Source organism: Pristiophorus japonicus, chromosome 10 (genome assembly GCF_044704955.1).
Source record: "Pristiophorus japonicus isolate sPriJap1 chromosome 10, sPriJap1.hap1, whole genome shotgun sequence".
Classification (NCBI taxonomy): domain Eukaryota; kingdom Metazoa; phylum Chordata; class Chondrichthyes; family Pristiophoridae; genus Pristiophorus; species Pristiophorus japonicus.
In genome coordinates, this window is record NC_091986.1 from 28,585,723 (window position 1) to 28,606,157 (window position 20,435).

At 43.9% G+C, this 20,435-nt stretch overlaps 1 protein-coding gene across 4 annotated transcripts in view; it reads right to left on the reverse strand.

The window, feature by feature from the left end:
* The window catches only part of LOC139274956 (Krueppel-like factor 5), a 62,288-nt gene that overhangs the window by 15,806 nt on the left and 26,047 nt on the right, over nt 1-20,435 (reverse strand). For all 4 annotated transcript variants that reach the window (XM_070891727.1, XM_070891726.1, XM_070891728.1 and 1 more), the window contains exon 3: nt 16,223-16,282. In XM_070891727.1, the coding sequence (XP_070747828.1) occupies nt 16,223-16,282 (60 nt within the window). The remainder of the gene's footprint in view (nt 1-16,222; nt 16,283-20,435) is intronic.

The window sequence follows — 20,435 nt, forward strand, 5'->3', positions numbered from 1 at the left end:
CCATGCAAGCCTCCTCCCACCCTATTTCATTCCACCGTGTAAAAAAAAATTTAAAACCCAACTTCTGAAACTGTTCCCAAAGCCTGCTGCTGCTCCACGGAAAGTAAAGGGGCCATCAGTGCTATAAGTGAGGCAGCAGAAGATGCTGGGAGCTTGAGGCGGAATGTTAAAGGCAACCAGCTTTAAGAATGTGGCAGCCACATGTCCAGAAAGGACATTCCAAGTGAGAGCTCTGTAATGTATGCACCTGTGAGTATGCTCACAAGTTTGTCGAGCTGCTGAATTTCTGCGGTCTGGAAGAGGCCGTGTTCCATGTTTTTACGGAATGTACGAGGTTGCAGCCCCTGTTCCATTATTTAAAGGGGCTGCTCCTCAAATTCTGGTTGCACTTCAGTCCCACACTCCTGGTCTTTGGGCACCCTGTGCGGAAGGGAGCGGGTAGGTCCGAGGGCTTCCTCGAAGGACTGCTCCTGGGCACGGCCAAGGGGGCCATCAGCCGGTCCAGGCAGCGGGCGGTCGAGGGGGTCGTTCAGCCCGACTGCCTGCCTCTCTTCCGCGCTTACATCCGAGCCAGGGTGTCCCTGGAGATGGAGCACGCGGTGTCCACCGGTACGCTCGCGGCCTTCCGCGAGAGGTGGGCGCTGGAGGGACTGGAGTGCATCATCACCCCCGGCAACCAAATTTTAATTTGATTTTATATGTTTTATAGTTTAATTTGTTTTATTGCCGGGTTTTAGCATCCCCCTCCCCTTTTATAGGGGGCACTTGTATAATTTGCACAAAAAAAAAACAACAAAAAAAAAGGCACTTGGAAACAAGGGGGCATTTCATTTAATGTTTATTTATTGTTCTCTCTCAAAAGAGTTGTAAAGCTGATGAATTTCTGCGGTCTGGAACAGTCAATGTTCCACGTATATGTGGAGTGTGTCAGGTTCCAGCCCCTGTTCCAATATTTGAAGGGGCTGTTCCTCAAATTCTGGTTGCACTTCAGTCCCACGCTCCTGATCTTTGGGCAGCCTGTGTGAAAGGGAGCGGGCAGGTCGAAAGGCCGCCTCGTAGGACTGCTCCTGAGCATGGCCAAATTGGCCATTAACCAGTCCAACCAGCGGGCGATCGAGGGGATCGTTCAGCCCGACTGCCTGCCTCTTTTCTACAGTTATGTTCGAGCCAGGGTGTCTCTGGAGATGGAGCACGCAGTGCCCACCAGTACGCTCGCGGCCTTCCGCGAGAGGTGGGTGCAGAAGGGACTGGAGTGCATCATCACCCCCGGCAACCAAATTTTAATTTGATCCTTTAATTTTAAAAGTTTACTTTGTTTAATTTATCGGTTGGAGTGCCCCTTTAATAAGGGGGCACTTGATTTATAGTTTCAACAAAATAGTTGTCGAGCTGTTGAGTTGGGAGTGGCTTAGACAGTCATGTGATGTTCGCAAGACTCAATGAAACCCCAGCCAGTTGGGTTCAGGGGATACACAATGAGGCAGGTGATTGTGAGCCTGTTGGATGAACTGGTCATGTGTAGTGTGATTGTTAAACCTTTGGTAATAAACCAACATTCAGGAAGGATAGAATAAAAGGAAAAGGAGGTGGGGTAGCATTGCTGGTTAAAGAGGAGATTAATGCAATAGTTAGGAAAGACATTAGCTTGGATGATGTGGAATCTATATGGGTAGAGCTGCAGAACACCAAAGGGCAAAAAACGTTAGTAGGAGTTGTGTACAGACCTCCAAACAGTAATAGGGATGTTGGGGAGGGCATCAAACAGGAAATTAGGGGTGCATGCAATAAAGGTGTAGCAGTTATAATGGGTGACTTTAATATGCACATAGATTGGGCTAGCCAAACTGGAAGCAATACGGTGGAGGAGGATTTCCTGGAGTGCATAAGGGATGGTTTTCTAGACCAATATGTTGAGGAACCAACTAGGGGGGAGGCCATCTTAGACTGGGTGTTGTGTAATGAGAGAGGATTAATTAGCAATCTCATTGTGCGAGGCCCCTTGGGGAAGAGTGACCATAATATGGTGGAATTCTGCATTAGGATGGAGAATGAAACAGTAATTTCAGAGACCATGGTCCAGAACTTAAAGAAGGGTAACTTTGAAGGTATGAGGCGTGAATTGGCTAGGATAGATTGGCGAATGATACTTAGGGGGTTGACTGTGGATGGGCAATGGCAGACATTTAGAGACCGCATGGATGAATTACAACAATTGTACATTCCTGTCTGGCGTAAAAATAAAAAGGGGAAGGTGGCTCAACCGTGGCTATCTAGGGAAATCAGGGATAGTATTAAAGCCAAGGAAGTGGCATACAAATTGGCCAGAAATAGCAGCGAACCTGGGGACTGGGAGAAATTTAGAACTCAGCAGAGGAGGACAAAGGGTTTGATTAGGACAGGGAAAATGGAGTACGAGAAGAAGCTTGCAGGGAACATTAAGGCGGATTGCAAAAGTTTCTATAGGTATGTAAAGAGAAAAAGGTTGGTGAAGACAAACGTAGGTCCCCTGCAGTCAGAATCAGGGGAAGTCATAACGGGGAACAAAGAAATGGCAGACCAATTGAACAAGTACTTTGGTTCGGTATTCACTAAGGAGGATACAAACAACCTTCCGGATATAAAAGGGGTCAGAGGGTCTAGTAAGGAGGGGGAACTGAGGGAAATCTTTATTAGTCGGGAAATTGTGTTGGGGAAATTGATGGGATTGAAGGCCGATAAATCCCCAGGGCCTGATGGACTGCATCCTAGAGTACTTAAGGAAGTGGCCTTGGAAATAGCGGATGCATTGATAGTCATTTTCCAACATTCCATTGACTCTGGATCAGTTCCTATGGAGTGGAGGGTAGCCAATGTAACCCCACTTTTTAAAAAAGGAGGGAGAGAGAAAACAGGGAATTATAGACCGGTCAGCCTGACCTCAGTAGTGGGTAAAATGATGGAATCAATTATTAAGGATGTCATAGCAGTGCATCTGGAAAATGGTGACATGATAGGTCCAAGTCAGCATGGATTTGTGAAAGGGAAATCATGCTTGACAAATCTTCTGGAATTTTTTGAGGATGTTTCCAGTAAAGTGGACAAAGGAGAACCAGTTGATGTGGTATATTTGGACTTTCAGAAGGCTTTCGACAAGGTCCCACACAAGAGATTAATGTGCAAAGTTAAAGCACATGGGATTGGGGGTAGTGTGCTGACGTGGATTGAGAACTGGTTGTCAGACAGGAAGCAAAGAGTAGGAGTAAACGGGTACTTTTCAGAATGGCAGGCAGTGACTAGTGGAGTGCCGCAAGGTTCTGTGCTGGGGCCCCAGCTGTTTACATTGTACATTAATTTAGACGAGGGGATTAAATGCAGTATCTCCAAATTTGCGGATGATACTAAGTTGGGTGGCAGTGTGAGCTGCGAGGAGGATGCTATTAGGCTGCAGAGTGACTTGGATAGGTTAGGTGAGTGGGCAAATGCATGGCAGATGAAGTATAATGTGGATAAATGTGAGGTTATCCACTTTGGTGGTAAAAACAGAGAGACAGACTATTATCTGAATGGTGACAGATTAGGAAAAGGGAAGGTGCAATGAGACCTGGGTGTCATGGTACATCAGTCATTGAAGGTTAGCATGCAGGTACAGCAGGCGGTTAAGAAAGCAAATGGCATGTTGGCCTTCATAGCGAGGGGATTTGAATACAGGGGCAGGGAGGTGTTGCTACAGTTGTACAGGGCCTTGGTGAGGCCACACCTGGAGTATTGTGTACAGTTTTGGTCTCCTAACTTGAGGAAGGACATTCTTGCTATTGAGGGAGTGCAGCGAAGGTTCACCAGACTGATTCCCGGGATGGCGGGACTGACCTATCAAGAAAGATTGGATCAACTGGGCTTGTATTCACTGGAGTTCAGAAGAATAAGAGGGGACCTCATAGAAACGTTTAAAATTCTGACGGGTTTAGACAGGTTAGATGCAGAAAGAATGTTCCCAATGTTGGGGAAGTCCAGAACCAGGGGTCACAGTCTGAGGATAAGGGGTAAGCCATTTAGGACCGAGATGAGGAGAAACTTCTTCACCCAGAGAGTGGTGAACCTGTGGAATTCTCTACCACAGAAAGTAGTTGAGGCCAATTCACTAAATATATTCAAAAGGGAGTTAGATGAAGTCCTTACTACTCGGGGGATCAAGGGTTATGGCGAGAAAGCAGGAAGGGGGTACTGAAGTTTCATGTTCAGCCATGAACTCATTGAATGGCGGTGCAGGCTAGAAGGGCTGAATGGCCTGCTCCTGCACCTATTTTCTATGTTTCTATGTTTCTAACTTGTTCTTAATAGCAATGTGTTGTTATGAATCCTTAAGCAAAGAACCCATGAAGCAAATACATTACAAGCTCCAAGTACATTTAACATCTATTTTTTCCTGTTTAGCAAATTTATATGGATGCATATTTTGAACAAATACTTAAGGCTAAATCCATATAGACCCAATCTTTCAATATTCCGTTAAGATTTTATTTTTAATCAACCTCAATTTAGCCAACACTGATGCATGAGATTTTCACCCACTTGCTACTAACAGCTTTATGGATAGTAACTGGTGACACTCCATATATAACTTGGCACCAATTTGTGAAAACTTGGCTTCCATTTTTGAGTCTTATTGTTGGAGCTAAGTGTTTCCAGACAAAAAATATTAATTTGAGGCTGTCTCGTTCAAATTACACAGAGGCAGTGAAGCAAATGTGGATCCAGCCGATCCAGAGTCAGCTCACAGTTCACTTCACTTTCTGTGTACTCTTCCATTGAGCACCCCAGGCTCTGACACAGCATTGACATGTCGACATTGCATGCACTTTCATTCCATTATGCTTGCATCCTACACATCAAAGACACTCTGATCAGATTCATTTCAATTAAGTTTAATTTCAAGTCGAGCTTTACAGGACGATGCAATTTGGAGCAAAATGACCTCGTAGTGAGATAGATCAAACTGAAGCCTGGTTATATGCGGCTAATCACCAGTCCGAGTCAGATCTCTAACTTGCAGTAACATGATACTAATATGCAGCACATTTCACTCTACAACAGTTACATATAAATTATGGCCGTTTACGGCTTTTTCGGCGAAAACGGTAGCGATACGTGAAACTTACCGTTATCGCTGTGCTACCGTTTTTAGCCTGAACCTTCGGCCTTTACGACTGCGCCGGGGCGCATCGTTGAGGGAGGCGTTGCACAATAATTCGCGACACAAAACGCGAGTCTCAGCAACTTAAGTCCGGGGCCGGGAGCGCTGTGAGAGAGGCCTTCGGTAGCGGGGGGGGGGGGGGGGGGGGGAAGAAAAAAAAAAGGAGGGAAAGAAAAAATAAATTCCAAAACATTCCAAAAACATTTACAAGACCCTTAACTATCTAATCTATGCAAAAAATGTAAAAATAAAAACTTTAACTTTTTTTGCAGGTTTTCGTTGCTGGCAGGGCTGCACCGGCAGTTTGACCTGTTGCTATTCTGGGCGCGACATTCTGGTCGGGAGAGTGCCGAAACTCAGGCACAAACACAATTCACATCATTGCATGTCGGCGCACCTCTCCCCGGCGGTACTTGGAAGCGCCGCCACAAACAGGTACCCAAGGATCCCACCCGGGCTTTGCAACCGGTTTTTTGCCGCGGAGGGTCAAATTGCAGCGAAAACGCAGGTCACAAAAACCTGACGAAATTCCTGCCTAAGTTTCAAAATGGCACATAAATTCATTTAAAAATGGTTTCAAGTGATATTATGAATCTGGTTAAAGAATTCCCCCCCCCCCCACCCCGAATCAATGTAAACGTCTAGCATACACCTAATTATTCTCCCAACGGCAGCTTGAGTGCGAAATGTAGTTGTGAGCCGGTTGCTTCATGAGACAGAAGGGCACGAGTGATGAGCACAGGCTAAGCAGCGAACGGTAACTTCGGCTGTTCATGTTTTAATAGTGGCTCTTATTGATTACCGAGAATGCTGTTCTCTTCCAACGTTATTAATTTTCCGTCAATGCAAACATGGTTTTGAAGACACACAAGTCAGGACTAAAGCCCTCTGTTTTGCAAAGACTTTGCTACCTCTAGACTGGACTATTCCGACGCACTCTTGGCCAGCCTGACACATTCTACCCTACGTAAGCTTGAGGTGATCCAAAACTTGGCTGCCCTTGTCCTAACTCACACCAAGTCCCGCTCACACATCTCCCCCTATAGTCACTGACCTATATTGGCTCCCAGTTAAGCAACGATTCGATTTCAAAATTCTCAACCTTGTTTTCAAATCTCTTCACGGCCTCGCCCCCTCCCTATCTCTGTAATCTCCTCCAGCCACACAACCTCCTTGAGATGTCTTTGCTCCTCTAACTCAGCCCTCTTGAGAATCCCTGATTATAATCACTCAACCATTGGTGGCCGTGCCTTCTGTTGCCTAGGCCCTAAGCTCTAGAATTTCCTCCCTAAACCTCTCCGCCCTAAACCTCTCCGCCTCTTTTCTTCTCTTTCCTCCTTTAAGACGCCCCTTAAAACCTATCTCTTTGACCAAGCTGTTGGTCACCTGCCCTAATTCCTCCTTATGTGGCTGTGTCGATTGTTTTTGTCTTATAATGCTTCTGTGAAGCGCCTTGGGACATTTTACAACGTTAAAGGTGCTATATAAATACAAGTTGTTGTTGTTGACTGATGACTGGCTGCAGCTTCAATGCAACTGGTGCAAAGTGAACTTTTCAAAGTATTTCAGCTTTTTTGTTGAACAATATTGGCAGAGAATAGACATGCGGTTAGTTCACAATCTGGCACTCCCAGTAAGGAACAGCCCTTGGCAGAAGCACGTCTCAGGGAATCAGGGGCCACGCAGCATGTTATTGTCTACCCATTGATAGTAAATCGCTGAGAAAAATCACTGGCTACCCACCAACCTTCCCTTGAAGCTGCACATGTGCATAAGCTGCGTAGGAATCTGCACAATCCCGCGGAGGCCGCTCACAAGCTTTTACACTGGAAATGCCACACACGCGCAGAAATTTAAAGGGACTGCGCATTGAAAGAAACAGGCAGCGCAAAACAAAGCGCAACTTAGAGGAACATGGCTGTCCACCAGAGACGAGTTTCCCAGGACGCCAGAGCGCGAGATCGCTCGTTCTATCCCGTTAGTCATATTAGAAATTGAACTAACATTTGAATGCCAGTCAGCTGAGCTCTGAGCATGAAGCTTTCCTTGAGCTAGCAAGAAAACTATGCAGAGCTGGCATTATAACTCAGCATTACTGGCCCTGTCATGTTCCAAATGGGTAACAGCCTCTACCTATATAGCTGTGGCATAAATTGCCAGATTATTGGTAGTGGAATTATATGAGTAATTCAACAGCTAACGTGTGCATATCGCACCTTGCATTTTGATTGAAATTTCTCATAAGGTGCAGCACATTATTAAGAACCAATTTTAGAATAATCTGTTGGTGACCTTGAATGGAAAATGAAACCGCCTGTTCGCCTCTCTAATTAACGCACAGTTAACAACATCTAATATTTTAAAGCTATAGATCCCCACAACTTTGTTAGTGCGATTACAGGTTAAAAACCAGCAGTGTTGTTATTGCTAAATTCCAGCAAACTCCACTTTTCCTGCAACAAAATGTGACAACAGATCATCAAACAGCATAAACACACTGCTTAGGTTGAAGCCACTATCATTATATTTGCTGTAACTTCTAATTTTATTGAGCCAGGCCTTTACTGCATTGGAATGTCTTAATCCCCACATTGTCTCAAACCACAAGCCAGCATTCCTAAACATGATGCTACCAATGGTGTGAGAAACTCAGTGGTTTCTTCTGCTAGGAATCTTCCACTTCTCCAAGCGTTGTTGCATCTTCCTTCAAGGCCTCAATTTGACTGTGGGTCAGTTTTCTTCAGGCGACCAGCGCCGTGAGTTATAAACTCATCCCGCTGCACCATAAGTGAAGCCTCTGGGTATTTTTTTTTACTCCGGGGCCTCGGTCAACTCCCGTCGGCCAACTTGCCTCTCGTTCTGAGCGGGAAACGGCAGACGGTCGCGCGGCCTGGAAGCCACCCGTTGACAGCGAGAGATTGGCTGGATTGACTGTCGGGCCGTCCCATGGGGTTCCCGCATTCAATGAGTGGGGGAGGAGAGAGCCATGTCGCTCAAGGAGGGGCCCCAAGCTTTCCTTGTGGGGCACAGAGGACTCCTGCTCCTCCTGGACTCATCAAAAGTAAAATACATTTTATAAACCTATCTTTGAGCCTATTGTGTTAAAAAGTTGAGCAGATGAGAATCATGGAAGGCCAGCTCCCAGTAGCTCCCAGGCAGATAAGTGACATACATTCATATAGCATCTTTCCTGACCTCAGGATGCCCCAAAGCGTTTCACAGCCATTTAAGTACGGTTCAAGTGTAGTCACAGTTGTTGTGTAGGCAAACACAGCAATCAATTTGTGCACAGCAAAGTCCCACATACAACAATGAAGTAACTTTAGCGATGTTGGTTGAAGGATAAATGTTAGCCAAGACACCAAGAGATCTCCTGTGCTCTTCTTTGAATAGTCCCATGTGATCCACCTGAGAGAACAGATGGGACCTTCTGTTTAATGTCTCCTCTGAAAGACAGCACCTCCGACAGTGCAGCACTCCCTCAGCACTACACTGAAGTGTCAGCCGAGATTACGTGCTCAAGTAGAATTGGTTATCTGCCAGAGTATCCACACACTGCCATACCATACTGGCCCATGCATTGAAAATTGCCTCTGAATTTCTCCTGTTGAGCTTCTTTTATTCTAAAAAAAATATTTTAGAGAAGCATACATAATCTTAGAATGATACTAAAGTAAATAAACAAAACAACTGTGGAGTTACAATCATTTAATACTGAGGAATATCATTCAGACTTGATATGGTTCTATACTCTTACAAACAAGTACTGAACTAACAATGTGTGTTGAAAGACAAATGCACTATTCCAAGATTTTACTGACAGGTGAGTTATGTTTAAAGGCCATGTGAGACTATTACTTTTCTGTATGTGGAGAGGATGGAATGCAAGCCAGACACTTAACAACATGTATTAAAGACTGCTGACTTAACATACCTGCATGTAACTATCACCACACGAGCTCTCAAGTTGTCATGCACTCTCGCCATTTCAGAGGTTTCGACAAGTTTTAAAAGATTCCATGAACCAAAGATTTACAATACATCAGAAACAGCACTGAACATCTTTGGTTAAGACTCATGTGATAGGATTCCGATCCCTTAAATATACTTCCACCATGCGAAAAGCTGCACTTGGGTTTCAAATGAAATTCAGCTGACCTTGTTCACTGAATTTTGACCCCCACCCCCAAAAGGTTATGTGTCGCGTCTGTGATTCGAGCTGACTCAGCAGCGCTGTCAGAGCACCTGTCGAGGAAGGCCATCACAGTATGTTTTCTGACTTCTGCACAACAATCAATTCCTGTCCAACATTCACCGTTGACCAGATAATTCTACAGAAGAGGCCTGAAGCTCCTTTAAAAATAAAACCAATATTTTGGCAAGCTAGAAACACGTCTGAAGACTTTCAGAAACAAAAGCAGTGGCACGCAGACTGTTTAGACTGCCAGCAACGGTCTTAATGCCCTTTTCACGATACAATGAATAACACGGATCATCACAGAAGACTCACAATACTGTACTTTGATAAAGATCTTCCAGTGCTTACGAGCCTTAAATGATACCAAATTGGCTTACATATGTAGACAACACAGTGATTGCCAGAGATGGCTAGTCTTCAAATCCTCTTAATTGTAAACTCCAGTTATAGTTTTAGCGACCCTAGCTTTTATACTGAGGATAATACATCACCGAGTTCAAAAGAAATAGAGACTACAAAATATCTCCACGCCTTCCCTCCTGCTACTGCCCCCATATTGAGTGATTGAAAAGCTGCACATATTCTGACAGTTACTGACAACTTTATGTTTGGTGATCAGACTTTAGTTTTTGCATTATAGACACCAGTTTCGCCTTTTTTTTTGTACGGTTCAGTTCAAATTTACTTCTAGTTGAAGGGCGGATCCTCCACCTTGTTTTTCTGGTTGCCACAGATCAAATGAATGCCATTAATATGTCAGCAGGACCACACATGCCTTTCAAACCTACACAACAGCATTTTCTTTCACACACTGCAGCTTTGTCATAAAGGTAAAAAGGACAGCAAATAAATATGATGGAAACGGCGGAGGGAAAACAAAAATGTCCTTTTAGGTTGCTACGGCGAAATACGATACAGAACTCCAATAAAAAAGGATAATTTCCCCTCCCCCATGCTCTGGTGAAGATTGCTTTTTTCAAATTGCCCGCAAAACCAGGTCATTTTCAGCATTTTAGTGAAAATAAAACCCGCAGCCCCGCACGAGTTCAATTCGAGTCGCTGTGTATTGAGCTGAAATGCTATGTAACTGGCATCAGCGTGGACTGATGATTTCTAAAAAGGTACGACAGGTAAGCTATCTGTGTTTGTTTTGGACCTCAACCAAGGTAGACAAAAACAATGTGTCTTAGTACCAGTTAACAAAAACAAAATCCAAACCTGTTCAACTCCAGTATGTGAAACTGTGCAAAAGCTTCTCAATGTAAGAGAGTTACACGAGAGTCAAAACAGGATTTCATTTTCTTGCACTCGCTCACACACCAAATGTACACATAACATTTATTATGAATAGAAAAGAAGTTGGTTCTATGTGCATACCACAGACAGCTTATAGTCCTCCGCTCCAACAAGCAATGACTGGCTTTTCTAAATTTATGTGTGTTCAGTATTGCACTAACAGACTGGGTTACACAACTGAGAAATACCTAATTTACCTTCCATATCAAATCAACCCTGAGGTGAATTACGGTCCACCATAATTCAACACTTCAGGGTTTCGAATACTTGTTCTACAACTGGCTCTGTCTCCCAGTCGCTTACACAATCTCTTGCATTAGTTCATTCCTTCAGCTTCACCAAGTTTATTTTTGAGTCTTCACTTTCCAAAATGAGACCAGCAATTCCAATAATACAAATTGGAAACAAACTCTGAATGCTGTTATTTCCCACACGGCACTACCGATTTATGGTTGAAAAGATACTAGGCACCATGTAGAAACATGAAAGTTTAAAGTTATAATTCCAAGTGTAAGAGTTTTGCTACTTCACAAATGACGACAAAACTTACAAATTGAGCTTTGTTTGAGCAACTATATTTTCAGCCCTAGCCCTATTCAGTCCTTTTGGTTCTTTAAAAATGTCAAGCTTTCAAGAGCAGTAAAGTTGATAGTACCTAAATTTTACAGATTAAATAAAAAAACATGCATGCCATTTTTATTTTCGAAAAATTCTCTTAGTCAGCTTGGTGTCTCCATTGGTTTTATATTTCTTTTTTTTCCCTATTATCCTAGTTTCCTTCATACTGTTCCTTATTTCTTTCTTAGAAACACAGAAAATAGGTGCAGGAGTAGGCCATTCGGCCCTTCGAGCCTGCACCACCATTCAATAAGATTATGGCTGATCATTCACCTCAGTACCCCTTTCCTGCTTTCTCGCCATACCCCTTGATCCCTTTAGCCGTAAGGGCCATATCTAACTCCCTCTTGAATATATCCAATGAACTGGCATCAACGACTCTCTGCGGCAGGGAATTCCACAGGATAACAACTCTCTGAAGTTTCTCCTCATCTCAGTCCTAAATGGCCTATCCCTTATCCTAAGACTGTGTCCCCTGGTTCTGGACTTCCACAACATCGGGAACATTCTTTCTGCATCTAACCTGTCCCGTCCCGTCAGAATCTTATACGTTTCGATGAGATCCCCTCTCATCCTTCTAAACTCCAATGTATAAAGGCCCAGTTGATCCAGTCTCTCCTCATAGGTCAGTCCAGCCATCCCTGGAATCAGGCTGGTGAACCTTCGCTGCACTCCCTCAATAGCAAGAGCATCCTTCCTCAGATCAGGAGGCCAAAACTGAACACAATATTCCAGGTAAGGCCTCACCAAGGCCCTGTACAATTGCAGTAAGACCTCCCTGCTCCTATACTCAAATCTCCTAGCTATGAAGGCCAACATGCCATTTGCCTTCTTCACCGCCTGCTGTACCTGCATGCCAACTTTCAATGACTGATGAACCATGACATCCAGGTCTCGTTGCACCTCCCCTTTTCCTAGTCTACCACCATTCAGATAATATTCTGCATTCGTGTTTGCCACCAAAGTGGATAACCTCACATTTATCCACATTATACATCATCTGCCATGCATTTGCCCAATCACCTCACCTGTCCAAATCACCCTGCAGCCTCTTAGCATCCTCCTCACAGCTCACACCGCCACCCAGTTTAGTGTCATCTGCAAACTTAGAGATATTACACTCAATTGCTTCATCCAAATCATTAATGTATATTGTAAAGATATATATTCTTCAGTGTATGGACAAGGAAAATGTCCCAACCCATTGTGTAAGTTGATTGTAAAATCATGCCATTGGGGCACCATTTTATATGAAGCAGAAAAGTACGTTAACTGCAACAGCAACAGCAAGTTCATCTTTAAAGTCTTGCATGAAAAAATAATTTAGAGTAGAATTTTTTTTTCAATTCAATTTAAAAGTAATTTATACCCATTTAACCTTTATGTTATCTTTATCAGAGACTGAGTGTCCCGCATTGGTCTCCTCAGTCACCTAAGAACTCATTTTTAAGAGTGGAAGCAAGTCTTCCTCGACTCCGAGGGACTGCCTATGATAATGATATCTTTTAGTGTCAGTACCTGTGTCCGTGTCATGCTAAGGGTAAAAGGTATTGAAGTTGACCATTAAAATATTGGTTCGCAGAATTGAAGTCAGGAACATGGGCCACAACAGGCACATTATAAGCTGTTTGGAATGCTTGATTGCAATGGTTGAAAATAAATCTTTTCACCCGTGATTATTCTGTCAGTATTGCTGTATGTTAGCGACACCCTCATTTTTTCAGCTGTGGTTTGTACCATATGTCTCCTGATGTTTTCGCTACATAAGCTGTTGTTTATATAAATGCTCAAATGCACCTCCCAAAACCCATGACCTCTACCACCTAGGACAATGGCAGCATGTGCATGGGAATATCACCACCTCCAAGTTCCCCACCAAGTCACACACCATCCTGACATGGAAATATATCGCCGTTCCTTCATCGTCGCTGGGTCAAAATCCTGGAACTCCCTCGCTAAAAGCACTATGGGAGTACCTTCACCACACGGACTGCAGTGGTCCAAGAAGGCAGCTCACCACCACCTTCTCAAGGGCAATAAGGGATGGGCAATAAATGCTAGCCCCGCCAGCGATGCCCACATCCAGTGAACGAATCTTTTAAAAAATGCTCGTGGGTAAACAGTGTACTGGGGCGAAAAGAGCAAGGTCATCCTCAAACCTAGCCACTTTGATTTATATTTGAGGTTAAGATCTTGTGTGGAGATACTGTTAATGTACACCAGATCTGAACCCAAGTAGATCACGATCTTCACGAGTTCAGTTTACACTTGTATGGACTGGGATGGTCATATCCCGGTCAAGTTGAAACAATTATCCAGAGGCAGGTTGACTAGTCTATACTTGTTTGAATAAACAAATATGAGTGTTACTGGTTTTCCAGTTCGAGCATATTTGTTGAAAATGGGTTCAGCAAAGATTTGTGACATTTATTTGCAGACAAGATTCTGGCAAATGTCGTGTAACGGAGCAAATTGCTTCAATGTGGTTGGGATAAAATAAAGTTTGCCATTTTTTTTTGCCATCGAAGTACAGTATCAATATAGTTAAATCTCTTCTAGGCTCAAGGATAGAGTGAGGTCGCTTTTAACTCTGCCCTTGAGCTAACCCACTCCTTTCCCGCCCCGATCTGATCGACTGCAGGCAGCAAACAAAATCCACCACAAGCCGGCGGAGTCCTTTTTAAAACTACAGATTGAGCGCCGAATAGGTCATCGGGGCCAGATAAGCATTTGAACCCGAGGGCGGAGAGGGGGAGCAGCGCTGCCTCCCCTGCCAGGAAAGATCTGCCGGAAACACCAGCCCAGGTTTCTTTTTTACATTTTTTATTTATTGCTTTCAGCGTGGGGCAGGAAGATCAGGAATGTATGGCCCCGCCCACGATTTCCTCCTTGTGCCGACGGACTGATCCCCTGGGTCCTCAGCGGTGGCATCCACCCACCCGATTTTAACAGCTAGGCAGCTGCTTCACATCACCTGCCCGGAACTGAGAGGGTGTAACCATCAGGAAAGACTCTAGCAGGCTGGGGCTCTTTTCTCTGGAGAGGAGAAGGCAGAGAAGACCTAACAGACAGTCTTTAATATTATGAATGGGTTTGCTAGGGTAGACGTAGAGAAGATGTTTCCACTTGTAGGGGAGACCAAAATTGGGGTCATAAATATAAGATAGTCACTAATAAATCCAAAAGGGAATTCAGGAGAAACCTCTTCAGCCAGCGAGTGATGAGAATGTGGAGCTCACTAAAACAAAAGGAGCCCAGAGGTGGAGCAGTGTGGACAAGACCAAGGGAAGGCGCAGCACAGCAATTAGTGAGACTATGAGGTCGTGAGGCTCACATTGCGTACGTGGAGAGAGTCCTGTGGGAAGGAAGGAGGGAGGACAGGAGGAGTATGTTTGAGTTTGTGTGTATGTATTGGCACATGCGGCAGAGCCTGGTCTCCACTCGTCTTGGATCCCCTTGCCACTGGACCAAGACCTTGCTCCGTCAAGCCCGTGTGGTGGCTGGTGTGCAACGGCTGGTGGTTGGTGGTATTTCTCCAGTGCGTTCAGGTGCCTGCTGTACATATTCCACGTCTCTGAAGCATATAGGAGGGCGGGTATCACTACTACTCTGTAGACCATGAGCTTGTTGCCGGATTTGAGGTCCTTGCCTTCAAACACCCTCTTCCTCAGGCGACCGAAGTCTGCACTGGCATCTGAAGGTGGTGTTTGACTTCGTCATCAATGTCTGCCCTTGTTGACAGTTATAGAAAATGGTTCACGTTGTTCAAGGCCTCGTCATGGATCTTGATAATCGGGGGACAGTACTGTGTGGCGGGAGCAGGTTGGTAGAGAACCTTTGTCTTACGGATATTTAGTGTAAGGCCCACACTCTTGTACGCTTTGGTAAAGGTGTTGACGATGGTTTGGAGTTCGATCGCCAAGTGTGCGCAAACACAAACATCGTCCGCGTACTGTAATTCAATGACAGAGGATGGGACAACCGTGGATCTGGACTGGAGGCGATGGAGGTTGAACAATTTCCTGTTGTAGATTAGCTCCACTCCAGCGGGGAGCTTACTGAGGGGCGACGACACAGTCTTGCTTGACCCTGGTCTGCACGTGTATTGGTTGTGTGGTGGATCCATTGGTCAGGATCACGCCTTGCATGTCATCGTGAAGCAGGCAGAGGATGGTGACGAACTTTTGAGGGCAGCCGAATTTGAGCAGGGCACTCCATAATCCCTCACAGTGTCAAAGGCCTTTGTGAGGTCAAAGAAGGCCATGTACATAGGTTGGTGCTGCTCCCTGCATTTTTAAATTTGACGCGCGGTGAAGATCATGTCCATTGTGTCCCTTAGTGGGCGGAATCCGCACTGCGACTCTGGGAGAAGGCGTTTTACATACAGCGCACATCAACTTTTAACACGTACATCTACTGACTGCCGAACAACATGAGCACATGTGTACATGAGCACGTAAGTCAGTATTGCTTTCGGCCCTTTAGAATCATAGAATGGTTACAGCACAGAAGGAGGCCTGTTGAGCCTGTGCTGGCTCTCTCCAAGAGCACTTCAGCTGGTCCCACTCCCTGCCCTTTCCCCATAGTCCTGCAAATGTTTTTCCCTTCAGGTACTTACCAATTCCCTTTTGTCTTATTGTAGTTATGCTGGATCCTCACCTTGGGCAAGATTAATCCCAAATCGAAGTGAACTGCTGCTCCAACATTTATCCGATTAAAAAAAAGTGTGCACTAGGCCTATACAGGCCACACCCATCAGCATTTCTGAAATGGCTTTTGAATTTCCTGCTGTCGTACTGATGCGCACAAGTTCTATTACCCTTGTGCCAAACAAGTCAAAAGGGTGTGCGTTCAGTTGTCAACCTTCTCGATGTTAAACCCAAATACCCTCATAGCATTTTCAAAACAGTAAACAGAATTTTTTTTTAAAAAGCTCTTACCAGTGTGAGTTCTCAGGTGTGCTTTTAAGTGGGAGCTTTTAGTGTAGACTTTAGAGCAACCTAGAAAACAGAGTGACAGGCGGTTAAATGCATGTTTCACCTACATGCTAAAAAGATGATGGTGTTTTTAACATCATTTTGATCGCCGTTTTCTATACAGCGCATGTCAACTTATAACACGTACACCTATTGACTGCCCATCAACATGAGCACATGTGTACATGAGCACGTAAGTCAGTATTGCTTTCGGCCCTTTAGAATCATTGAATGGTTACAGCACAGAAGGAGGCCATTCGGCCCATCGAGCCCATACCAGGTCTCTGCAAGAGCACTTCAACTAGTCCCACTCCCCTGCCACTTCCCTATAGTCCTGTAAATGTTTTTCCATCAGGTACTTATCCAATTCCCTTTTGAAAGCCACGATTGAATCTGCCTCCAAGCTCCCTTTCAGGCTATGCATTCCAGATCCTAACCACTCGCTGCGTAAAACAAGTTTTTTTCATGTCGCCTTTGGTTCTTTTGCCAATCATCTTAAATTTGTGTCCTCTGGTTCTCGACCCTTCCACCAATCAGAACAGTTTCTCGCTGTCTACTCTTTGATGGTGATGTACACCTGCATATATTCAGCTGCTGTACTTTACTCTTCACACAGGCTAACTAGCACTCCATAGCCAAGTGCAGTAAAATTACCAGCAAGTCAACGTAAAGCGTTTGGAAAGATTTTCTCACAGATGCCAAGTAGGAAATATGGGAGAAACCTCAGGTTTTTTTTTTTACAGTTACTTATGCATGTTATTTTCTTCTTCACTGTAAGAACAAAGAACAAACTTGCATTTAAATAGTGCCTTTCAAGACTTCAGTTGTAGTCGCTGTTTAATGTAGGGAAATGTAGCAACCACTTAAAAAGCACCTTTCATAATCTCGAGACGTCCCAAAGTGCTTTACAGCCCATGAAATGTAGTCACTGTTGTAATGTAGAAAATGTGGCGGCCAATTTGCGCACAGCAAGCTCCCACAAACACCAATGAGACAATTAATCAAATAATCTGTTTTAGTAATGTTGGTTGAGAGATACATGTTGGTTAGGACACTGGAGAGAACTCTCCTGCTCTTCTTTAAATAGTTTCATTGGATCGTTTACACCTACCTGAGGGCAGATGGGGCCCTAGTTTAATGTCTTATCCAAAAGATGGCACCTCCGACAGTGCTACATTCCCTCAGTACTGCACTGAAGTGTCAGCCTGGATTATGTTTATGCAGTAGCGATTGTACCCATAACTTTCTATCTCAGAGGAAAGAATGCAACAACTCAGCCATGGGTGAGATTTAAATCTCATCAAACAATCACTATCAGCCTAAATTATTCTTGTTTCTTAAGGGCACCTGCAATCTGTGAAGGCCTTTGATCCAGAAAAAGTTTCAATTCATTGCAATATTAAAAAAAATCATAGTAGACACTCCTACTTAAAGAGAAACTCAATGCTAATAGCATATGGTTACCAGTTATGAGAAAGTTCAGTTGTAATCAATTGTGAAAGGTCCATATTTGATCATTATAACTGAGTGGTAACTAAGAACATAAGAAATAGGAGCAGGAGTGGCCATATGGCACCTCGAGCTTGCTCCGCCATTCAATAAGATCATGGCTGATCATCGACCTCAACTCCACTTTCCTGCCCGATCTCCACATCCCTTGATTCCCCTAGATTCCAAAAAGATAATGTAATAGTGTGTGTTAACTGCAAATTTAAAAGATTAGCACATGTTTTGCTAGTGTTGTTAAATACTCTTTTGGTATGATTCAACTGTTGAATTTCAATGTTTATTGAGCAGTGGTTTCCATTGATCAGCCATTTACATCTCCTCTAGATCAATCTTCTGTTTCTTTACCTATTTCATTACCCACTCCTTTTGCCCCATCAACTCTTTTGTCGTTTAATCACTTCCTGCACACCCTATCACAAACCTTCCCCTTTGTACTTTCTTTTCTCTGGCTCCTTGCTGAAAAACTGTTCATCTGCAACATCATCACATTCTGATGAAAGGTCATCGACCTGAAACGTTGTCTCTAATTCTCTCTCCACTGATGCTGCCTGACCTGCTGAGTGCTTTGCAGCATTTTATATTTTAGCACCAAATATCATTCCTTCTTCCAGTACCTGTAGTCAAAAGCCTTGATCCAAGAAGTGACATGGTTTCCCAAGAATAAAGTCCCAATGTCAGATGGGTTGCATAATAACATAAGCAGTAATGCATCTGAGAGCTTCGTGAGTAAATTAAGCATAAAGGCCAGGAAGATGTGAGGTTCAATCTTGTACCGACTTAGCTGATCATAGCCCGGTGGCAACAGGAACACAATTAATCTCAGTGTCCTTGGGTTAAGACTCGCATTTATGTAGCACCTTTCACAACCACCAGATGCCCCAAAGTGCTTTACAGCACTTGAAGTGTAGTCACTGTTGTAATGCAAGAAATGCAGCAACCAATTTGTGCAGAGCAAGCTCCCACAAACAGCAACGAGATAATGACCACATAATCTGTTTTTGTTTAAGTGATGATGTTGACTGGGGGATAAATATTGGGCAGGACTTCTTCGAAATAGTGCCATGGGATCGTTTACATCAGAGAGCGAAAAGCACCCCTCCCTCCAATGGTCTGTTAGTAATGGCCAACAGTGGGTGACCACAAACTGTGGAACCATAACTGAGCCAGGGACGAATGCCTTCAGGAGAGGAAAGGAGAGAAAACTGGCATAAAGAACACAACAATCGATAATCAACTAAATCCATAAGAAATAAGAGCAGCAGGAGCCCCTCGAGCCTGCTCTGCCATTCAGTAAGATTATGGCTGATCTTCAACCTCAACTCCACTTTCCCACCAGATATCCATATCCGTCGATTCCCTTACGAGTCCAAAAATCTAAAAAAAATCTACCTAGAAATGAAAAAAATAGGTCCACTATTGAGTTTAAGTTTTCTCTGCAGGAAGGACAACAGCCATGGAGAAAAAATATAATCCTACTGCAAGGATGTTGCCACAAAAAAGCAAGCACTATAGCAGGGTAAACCACTACTCAATAAACCATTGAAATTCAACAGTGTTGAATCATACTAAAAGAGTATTTAACACTAGCAAAACATGTGCTAATATTTAAAATTTGCAGTTAACACACACTATTACATTATCTTAAAGTGCACAGTCTGGAGGGACCAAGTATTTTCAATGTGCTCTTTCCCATATACAGGTGTAACGTCCTGAATCCGGATCGCCGAAAACCAGAATTGTCCAAAAACCAGACATTTTGCACATAACTGATGGAGCCGTCCGAAATCCGGAATTATTGTCCGAAAACAGGACATTTTTCAGGCAAGATCCAAAATCCGGCACGGATTCGGTTGAGGATTCGGGATTTCAGACAAGAAAATCAAGTCTGAAATCTGGAATCCTCGACCAGATCCATGCCAGATTATGGGGTTTACCGGATTTCAGATCTCGCCGCTCAAAACCCAGCGCAGATTAGGTCGAGGATTCCGGATTTCAGACTATTGATTTTCTTATCTGAAATCCGGGCAAACCCCAAAACCGGAATGGACTACATCCCAAGGATTCCAGATTTCGGACACTGTATCTGTAGATAGTTTTTTTGAAGTTCCCTCCTCCAATTAGGACACTATACAGTGGCGGATGAGGAGCGGTAAAAGTGGAAAGAAGGAATCTCCCCTTTTAAGCATTCAAGATTGTAATGTATTTGCTTCATGGGTTCTTTGCTCAAGAATTGCTATTAAGAACAAGTTGTTTTATTAACAAAGGTTTAACAATCACACTACACATTACTAGTTCATTCACTAGGCTCACAACTGCATACCTCATCGTAGATGACCTAGACCCAACTGACTGGGGTTTTATTGAGTCTTGTGAACATCACATGACTGGCTAAGCCACTCACAATGCAACAGATCTACAAACCTGAGAGCATACTCAGAGTGGCATACATTACAAAGATGAACACACAGAGTGAAATTGGTCTTCGATGGTCGCACAAAATAGGCAATAGTGAAGTGGCAGCTCCTTGTACACCCCTCCCAACCCAATTTTCTTTTCTACTGCCTTAATTGGAAAGAAAATCGAGCAGATTGTAAAAGGGGCTGTCAATTCACTATCACCATTTGACCCTATTGTCGAAGATGAATTGCACACCCACATGATCTCTAGA